The sequence below is a fragment of the Aquarana catesbeiana genome, linkage group LG03, assembly GCF_042186555.1.
Source record: "Aquarana catesbeiana isolate 2022-GZ linkage group LG03, ASM4218655v1, whole genome shotgun sequence".
NCBI lineage: Eukaryota > Metazoa > Chordata > Amphibia > Anura > Ranidae > Aquarana > Aquarana catesbeiana.
In genome coordinates this window covers 684,707,997-684,716,567 of record NC_133326.1, presented here as the reverse complement: position 1 = coordinate 684,716,567, position 8,571 = coordinate 684,707,997, and the positions used below count along the sequence as shown (strand labels likewise).

The window sequence follows — 8,571 nt, the reverse complement described above, 5'->3', positions numbered from 1 at the left end:
AACCAGTAAGTGAAGCCTTGCGGCTTCACAGCCTGGTTCCCTACTGTGCATGCGCGATCCCACAGGTCTCTGCTGTCTTCTGGGATCTGTGTCTCCCAGAAGACAGCGGGGGGGACGGAGGAGGCGCCGGATATGGCATAGATATCTGCAGGTACTCGCAGATATCTATGCCTGGAAGTGGGAGCAAATACCTGGATTATACAGGTATCTGCTCTCCCCTCCCCCCTGAAAGGTGCCAAATGTGACACCGGATGGGGGGGGGGGATTCCGAAAAGCGGAAGTTCCATTTTTGGGTGGAAATCTGCTTTAAGTGTCTTACCTGCCAAAAGGATTTGAAATGTAGTCTGCAGAGAGTTTAATCTGATGAGGGTTAGAAATCGTGTGAGTTCAGCTGAAGTCGCAACGATTTCAAACTGGCAATGCAGTCCGAGTTCGGGGGGCGATTTGACAGACATCTGTGCAGGTTCCTGTACAGATGTCTATTCAAATCGCCCCCGAAGTTGCCAAAAGTAGTAAAGGAACTACTTTTGGGAATTGGTGCGGCGCTGCAAAGTGTCGCACAGATTCGGACAGTGCCATTGCCAGCAATAGCCGCCGATTTGACATGTCAAATCGCATGCCAGATCGCCCCAATGTGAACGTGGGCTAAAGGATAACTAAAGGCAAAACTGGTGCGGCTGTGCATGGCAACCAATCAGCTTCTAACTTCAGCTTGCTCAATTAAGCTTTGACAATAAGCCCGGGTTCACACTGACAGCGGGAATGAAGTTGTGCGCGTTCAGCTGAACTCGCACGATTTCATTCCCGCATGTCAGTCCCCGACTTCGGGGGTGACTTCAGAGACGCGTGCGGGTTTTTGCACAGATGTCTATTGAAATCCCCCCCCCCCCCCCCGAAGTCGCCAAAAGTACAGAAACTACTTTTGGGAATTGGTGCAGCAAATGCGGCGTCACACCGATTCGGACGGTGCCATTGCCAGCAATAGCTGCCTATTTGGCATGCGATTTGACATGCCAAATCGCTGCAATGTGAACCAGGGCTAAAACCTGGAAGCTGATTGGTTATTATGCACAGCTGCACCAGATTCTATGTGCATTGGTTTTAGTAAATCTCCTCCATTGCATTATAAAGAAAAATATTAAAACACATTCCATATTTAATGTGTTGATGTGTCAAGCCAATAAAATGTTCCATAAATCTCATGCAAGGTATTATTGGGAAAGCGTTGGTGTGCACAGGACTTACCGCACTGGTCTTATTCTGGTCCTTTGTGCTGGAGGTGATGAAGTTGCAGGCCTCCACACACTCCTTTATCTCCGGGGCACAGTGGGCCAGATTCTTAAATAGGGGAGTAGTCGCCCCGACATCAAATCCATCAACTGCAACAGAGCAAGATGAGCGGTTATTGACCGAAATAGACCATTACAGAGTCCATGTTCATCACTAGAAGTCTCAGCTCTCCGATATACAGTCCTCCTCTGTTATCTGTTAAAGCCCAACTCTGGGTTCCAGATCCCTCCCCTTATTGCCACCTTCCCCTCATAGAAGCCCCCCCTGACCCTTCAAATTCATTAACCCTACCTTTCCCCTAGGTGCCTTTAATCCAGTTGAGCAACAGCACAGGTCCTCTTCACTCTCTTCTTTTTCTGGCACATATAATGCCATAGTGCGGTCCTCTGTAGAATTTTCCTGCAAATGGGCTCTTGGCACCTTGTGGGCCTACAGGAAGTGGATTCAGCCCCCGTTCACACCGGTGCGACTTGCATTGACATCTGTGCAGGAAATTGCACAAATGTCGGCAAGCCGCAGATTAAATCGCACTGTCCTGCTGCTTTGAAATTGCGCTGAGGTAGCGTGATTTCAAAGCCACATTCTTTGTGAAGGGGGGGGGGGGGTGCTAAGTGTCAAATGGGTTGTCACTGAACATGCAAAAAGGGCTGGTGCCAGATCACGGACAATTAAGTCTGCGAAGGACAGTGCTGGAGAATATGTGAGCGCTGCAGCCGGAGCTGCTTTTTTATTTTTAACTGCCGCTAGGCGGATCCAGTTTTTAAAGCGGAGTTCCACTCAAAAGTGGAAGCTCCGCTTATCTACTTATCCCGGGCCACATTCGGCACCTTACAGGGGGCAGTGGGTACCTGTTTTTGACAGGTACCCGTCCCCTCTTCCGGGAGACCTTGTTGCAGGAAGTTCAGCCCCCCTCCTCCTTCCCCCTCTTCCGGGCCATTCAGAAAGTGCAGCGCGCTTGACGCATGCGCAGTAGGGGCACAGCGAGGTTTCCCTAATATTTGTATTTGTAGCTGCTGACTTTTAATTTTTGGAGGGGGGGGGCTGGAGCTCCGCTTTAAATAACTGCTCAAGCTTGGGAATTGCTTCCCCTTACTCTTGTGCATCCCATTTTTTTCTCTCACCATCTGCTAAAGTCCTATATCTAGAATTGTCTAAGGCTCATGTGTCAAACACAAGTCCCACGGGCCAAATACAGCTATCCAAGCCATTTCAGGTGGCCCTTGCACCTCTCTTGCAAATGTGGCACTCCCCTCGTCTCTGCCCCTGCCCCAGCCTCAGCAGTTGGCAGTGGAAAGGAGGACAGACCTCCCCTGACAGATCCTGTTCCTCTGTGTGCAGCCGCAGCACCCCCTCATCTCCGCCTCCCCTGGTCTCAACATTCAGCAGACAATGGCAGCTGACTCCATCCCTCCTCTGGTCCTCCTACAGACCCTGCGCTTTCTGCTTTCCAGCTCCGCCCCCAGTTTCTTCCTGGTAGCAGCAGGAGGTAAGGGGGTGCACTGTGATGTAAGGGATAGTGGGGGGCACTTGACTTCTGATGGTGGAGGGGCTCTTGACATCTGTTGTAAGAAGGGGGGTGGGGTGCTCTGGACATCTAATCTTACAGATACAACCGGCCCATTGAGGCCAACCATAATGTCAGATCAAAGGTTTGCAAATCCCTAATTCTCATGATGATCATCACCATACCTCCCAACATTTTGAGATGGGAATGAGGGACACCTACCAGCAAATGTATGTAGGCATAGGACACACCCCCTGTTACGCCCCCTTAACCACCTCAATACAGGGCACTTTCACCCCCTTCCTGCCCAAGCCATTTTTCAGTTTTCAGCGCTGTCGCACTTTGAATGACAATTGCGCGGTCATGTTACACTGCACCCTAATGAAATTTTTATCATTTTTTTCCCACAAATAGAGCTTTCTTTTGGTGGTATTTGATCACCTCTGCGGTTTTTATTTTTTGCGCTATAAACAAAAGAAAAACGACAATTTTGAAAAAACACAATATTTTTTACTTTTTGCTATAATAAATATCCAATTTTTTTTTTTTTTTAACAAATTTTTTCCTCAGTTTAGGCCGATATGTATTCTTCTACATATTTTTGGTAAAAAAAATCGCGATAAGCGTATATTAATTGGTTTGCGCAAAAGTTATAGCGTCTACAAAATAGGGGATAGATTTATAGCATTTTTATTTATTTATTTATTTTTTACTAGTAATGGCGGCGATCAGCGATTTTTATTGTGACTACGATATTGCGGCGGACATATCGGACACTTTTGACACATTTTTGGAACCATTCACATTTATACAGTGATCAATGCTATAAAATTGCATTGATTACTGTGTAAATGTGACTGGCAGGGAAAGGGTTAACACTAGGGGGCGCTCGAGGGGTTAATGTATGACCTAAGGAGGTGATTCTAACTGTGGGGGGAGGGGACTGACTGGGGGAGGTGACCGATCGGTGTCCCTATGTACAAGGGACACGCCATCGGTCTCCTCTCCTCTCTGACAGGACGTGGATCTGTGTTTACATGCACAGATCCACGGTCCTGCTCTGTTACCCGGCAATCGCGGGTGCCCGGCGGACATCGCGACCGCCGGGCACGCGCACCGGGTCCCGAGCGACGCGCGCGCCCCCTAGTGGCTCGGGAGGGCGATCACGTCATATGACGTCCGCCCAGAACAACAGAAGCCTCGTCCCGCCGTCATATGACGGTGGGCGGTGGCTTAGTGGTTAAAGGAGAAATAACCAAAGGAAAGGTTAATTAAATCCACAAGTGCTTTTTTATACCACTACTATTCCTTTATAATGGCTTTTAACATTTACAAATGCAGCAATTTCGAATTTGGATGAAAGGTTTAGAACTGGGAAACACTTTTTGAAAGATAAAAACAGTTGGGAGCTATGAATCACTCCTTAAGAGCTTCTCTTAGCACAGTGCAATAGCCAAGAGGTTATCCCTTTAAGAGACATAAGGTGCACCCAATCGGACCTGAGAGCGATCTTCTGAGTCCCCAATAAGTGTACAACTATTTACACTCTTGCATGTCTGAGCACTAAGAGCAATGGCCTTTTTTGGGCAATAGCTGAGAAAATTCGAACCAGCTGATTAACCGCTTGCCGACCGCTGCACACAGATATACATCAGCAGAATGGCTCGTACAGGCAAATGGGCGTAACTGTACGTCCCTTTGAATTTGCCGCCTTGAGGGCGCACGTGCGCCACCGACGGCGCGTCTGCATGCCGTGGGTCCCGCAAACTCGATGCTCGCGATCGTGAGACGGAGAGGCAGAATAGGGACATGCCTATGTAAACAAGGCATTTCCCTGTTCTGCCTAGTGACATGACAGAGATCATTGCTCCCTTTCATCGGAAGCAGTAATCGCTGTCATGTCAGTGGTAGCCCATCCCCCCCCACAGTTAGAATCACTCCCTAGGACACACTTAACCCCTTGATCGCCCCCCCCCCTAGTGTTTAGCCCCTTCCCTGCCAGTGTCATGTATACAGTAATCAGTGGCTATTTGTAGCACTGATCGCTGTATAAATGCCAACGGTCCCAAAATAGTGTCAAAAGTGTCCGCCATAATGTCGCAGTCCCGATAAAAATTGCAGATCATTGCGTTACTAGTAAAAAATAATAATAATAAAAATGCCATAAATCTATTCCCTATTTTGTAGAAGCTATAACTTTTGCGCGAACCAATCAATATACGCTTATTGCGATTTTTTTTTTTTTACCAAAAATATGTAGAAGAATACGTATCGACCTAAACTGAGGAAAAACATTTTTTTTATATATATTTTTGGGGGATATTTATTATAGCAAAAAGTAAAAAATATTGCTTTTTTTTTCAAAATTGTCGCTCTTTTTTTGTTTATAGCGCAAACAATAAAAACCGCAGAGGTGATCAAATACCACCAAAAGAAATCTCTATTTGTGGGGAAAAAAAGGACATAAATTTTGTTTGGTTACAACGTCGCACGACCGCACAATTATCAGCTAAAGCAACACAGTGCCGAATTGCAAAAAATGCTCTCATCAGGAAGGGGGTAAATTCTTCTGGGGCTGAAGTGATTAATACAACCAAGCCGACCAACTTCCTTCCTCTAAAAACAAAAAATGGATGGATGAAGCTTATTGGCTTTGTTGGATTTATCAACATGGAAGAATTTCCTTTGCTTGTTTCCACCATGTCTACATCTACAGGATCAGCTTTTGCTACACAATGGTTGTGCTTTACTGCCATAACATGTCTATGAGTTAGCCTACTCATTGAAAACTATGCACCCCATATGTGGCTGATAGCGCAATGGTTATTGGGGAGAGCGAAAGAGACATATCCACAGCTTCCGCTGGTGGCTAGTCTATCAATTGCTCTCTACCTTAGCAAATATTTTAACTAGGGTTGCTTTGATATCGGTATCAGTGCCAATAGTAAGCATTTGCACGAGTACTGCAAAGAATCAAATGCGATTTGAACAGAAATGCGGTGTGATTCCTGTCTGAATTACATGCAGTCACTATGACAAGCCTGGATTCACATAGGAGTGGTGGGGGAAACCACATGTGATTCGGACAGGAATCGCACCGCATTCATTTTTAAATCGCATGCAATTGTTTGCAGTGCTATTTAAGCCCATTCATTTATTATGGGCTCATATGGCACTGCAAAGGTCTCGGTATCGGCGAGTACGTCATAGCTCCCAACTGTCCCTGATTTCGAGGGACTGTCCCTGATTTGGAGAAATGTCCCTCTGTCCTTCTTTCCCCATCATTTGTCCCCCATTTCGGTCTGATCTATATAGTTGTGTATAAAATTCACTTTTTATCTATCAAAAAGTGTTTCCCAGTGCTAAACCTTTCATCCAAATTCTAAATTGCTGCATTTGTAAATTTTAAAAGCCAATATAAAAGAATAGTAGTGTAAAAAAAAAGCCCTTGTGGATTTAATAAACCTTTTTTTTTTTAATGAATTCTCCTTTAAGGGGGCGTGGCAGGGGGCGTGTCCTATGCCTACATACATTTGCTAGTAGTGTCCCTCATTCCCATCTCAAAATGTTGGGAGGTAAGGTACTTCACTGAACGTATCGGTACTCCTACATGCTAGTACTCTGACCACGGTGATCAGGGCGGAGCTTCCCTGATTTTCATGGTCTGTTTAGAGAGGGGATACAGGGAGTGGCAAGTTCAGGGTTTTTTTTTTTATAGTTTAGAAGGGGGGCAGATTACAGAGCACAAGCACTGTGCTTTAATCTGCTTTAAAGGTACCAGGAAATCTATTTTTTTTTTTTTTTTTGGTTAACAAACGCTTTAAGTTTCGGGTGTTGATTTCTTCTGAAGGAAGTGGTGTTGGATGTTACGGATATAGCAATGTGGACTACAATTGTAAAGTACAGTGACCCTACGGTATTTCTATGCATTGCATGTCCCTCTAGTGCCCAGTATTATCAACTGACATCATGTTTGTGTGCCAAACTAAAGGGATTGTGGGATGAGTAGTTCCTCAGACTGGCGATTGCTCCGCATGACTCTGCACATGGACTACATATCCCAGGGATCTTTGCTACCACCAGAGAGACTGCTGGGAGGAGCTATAAAAGAAGCCAGAGACCCAACCGGCGCTCTCTTTCTCCTGGGCCTGAAGCAAGACGAACCTCTCCGTGCATGGAGGGAGAGGTGGCAGTCTACCACGCTGTGTACAACGTTCAAACCCGGAAGAGAGGGGCCTAGCGCTGCTTGCTGTTCGTGAGACATCATTCAGCACCACTTCGGTCACCCGACAACCTGTGTCCCGAGCTTCGCATCGAGAGATCGGTACAGCAGATCCGCTGCACGAGCGTCGCTACGGGAGCTGCTGTCTGGAAGGCATCAAATCGGCCTGGTCGTTGGTGAGAGGGCAATTGCCCAATTTTTCAAATCTTTTCCACAGTTTCACTGGGACACAATGCACAGACATCTTTACATTGGGAATACCTTACTGAACCTATCCTGAACACTATGTATAGACACCTTTAGCGTTTACCATTCCAAGAAATCTTATTGCTTGCAACTACACCTTACTGGATATAGTCAAAGAGCTCCGACTGCCAGTGAAGACCGTCAGATCTGCAACGGGGAAATTGTTATCATTCTTGCTACAAGGGCCCTCATACCATTGCCATTAAGTCTGACCTCTCATTAGGGTTAAAGGTTTATTGGCCAGCTAAGGTTTTCCCCTTTAGAAGTAGTCAGCATAATCACCTAACCTTTGCTTGTCCTTTCAGGTGCAAGCATTACTCTCATGTATATGTGTATGTAATAGACTGTTTACCTGCATCTAACTTGGTTTGTGTTATTCGGAGGAATTCTTTTGCTGAGTTGGCGCTGTTGCCCAAGGCTCAGCAGATCTATTGCCTCCTCTTTGAGACATTGTCTTCTTTGAACCGTTCTAGTAAACGTTATCAGAACATAAACGTACAGCATTGTCTGATTCATTGCTTTAAGGTGGTGCAAAGATGTCGGAACCCAAAGTGTCAGGTGGGTTGGAATGTTCATCAGGTCATGGCAGTGCAGATGAGCAGGTAAATCCAAGCAGCCCCTTAGGGGGTCGTGCTAAACGAGTTACAAGAAAGATTTTATACTCTTTTCTTTTACAGGTACCTGAGTAAATTTACTATTATGACAGGTTCACTTTAATCCAGTCACTATGGAATATGTTGAGGCATGTGTTACCACAGCAGCCTTTTTGTTTTTGTAGCCTTTAGGATAGGGAAAGTCATAGGGGGAGATTTACTAAAACTGGAGCACACAGAATCTGGTGCGGTTGTGCAAAGTAACCAATCGGCTTCTAACTTCAACTTGTTCAGTAAAAGTAAAGGTTTGTTTGGGGTTTTTTTTGTTTTTTTTTTAACCGCTTCAGCCCCGGAATATTTTACCCCCTTCCTGACAAGAGCACTTTTTGCGATTCGTCACTGCATCGCTTTAACTGACAATTACGCGGTCGTGCGACGTTGCACCCAAACAGAATTGACGTCCTTTTTTTCCCACAAATAGAGCTTTCTTTTGGTGGTCTTTGATCACCTCTGCGGTTTTTATTTTTTGCGCTATAAACAAAGAGCGACGATTTTGAAAAAAAAAGCAATATTTTTTACTTTTTGCTATAATAAATATCCCCCAAAAATATATAAAAAAATATTTTTTTCCTCAGTTTAGGCCGATATGTATTCTACATATTTTTGGTTAAAAAAAAAAAAAAAAAAAATCACAATAAGCGTATATTGATTGGTTT

The 8,571-nt window shown here is 45.3% G+C and overlaps 1 protein-coding gene across 2 annotated transcripts in view; it reads right to left on the bottom strand.

Annotated features, from left to right (window-relative positions):
• The window catches only part of CHRNE (cholinergic receptor nicotinic epsilon subunit), a 51,680-nt gene that overhangs the window by 2,495 nt on the left and 40,614 nt on the right, over nt 1-8,571 (bottom strand). For both annotated transcript variants that reach the window (XM_073622986.1, XM_073622987.1), the window contains exon 11: nt 1,246-1,379. In XM_073622986.1, the coding sequence (XP_073479087.1) occupies nt 1,246-1,379 (134 nt within the window). The remainder of the gene's footprint in view (nt 1-1,245; nt 1,380-8,571) is intronic.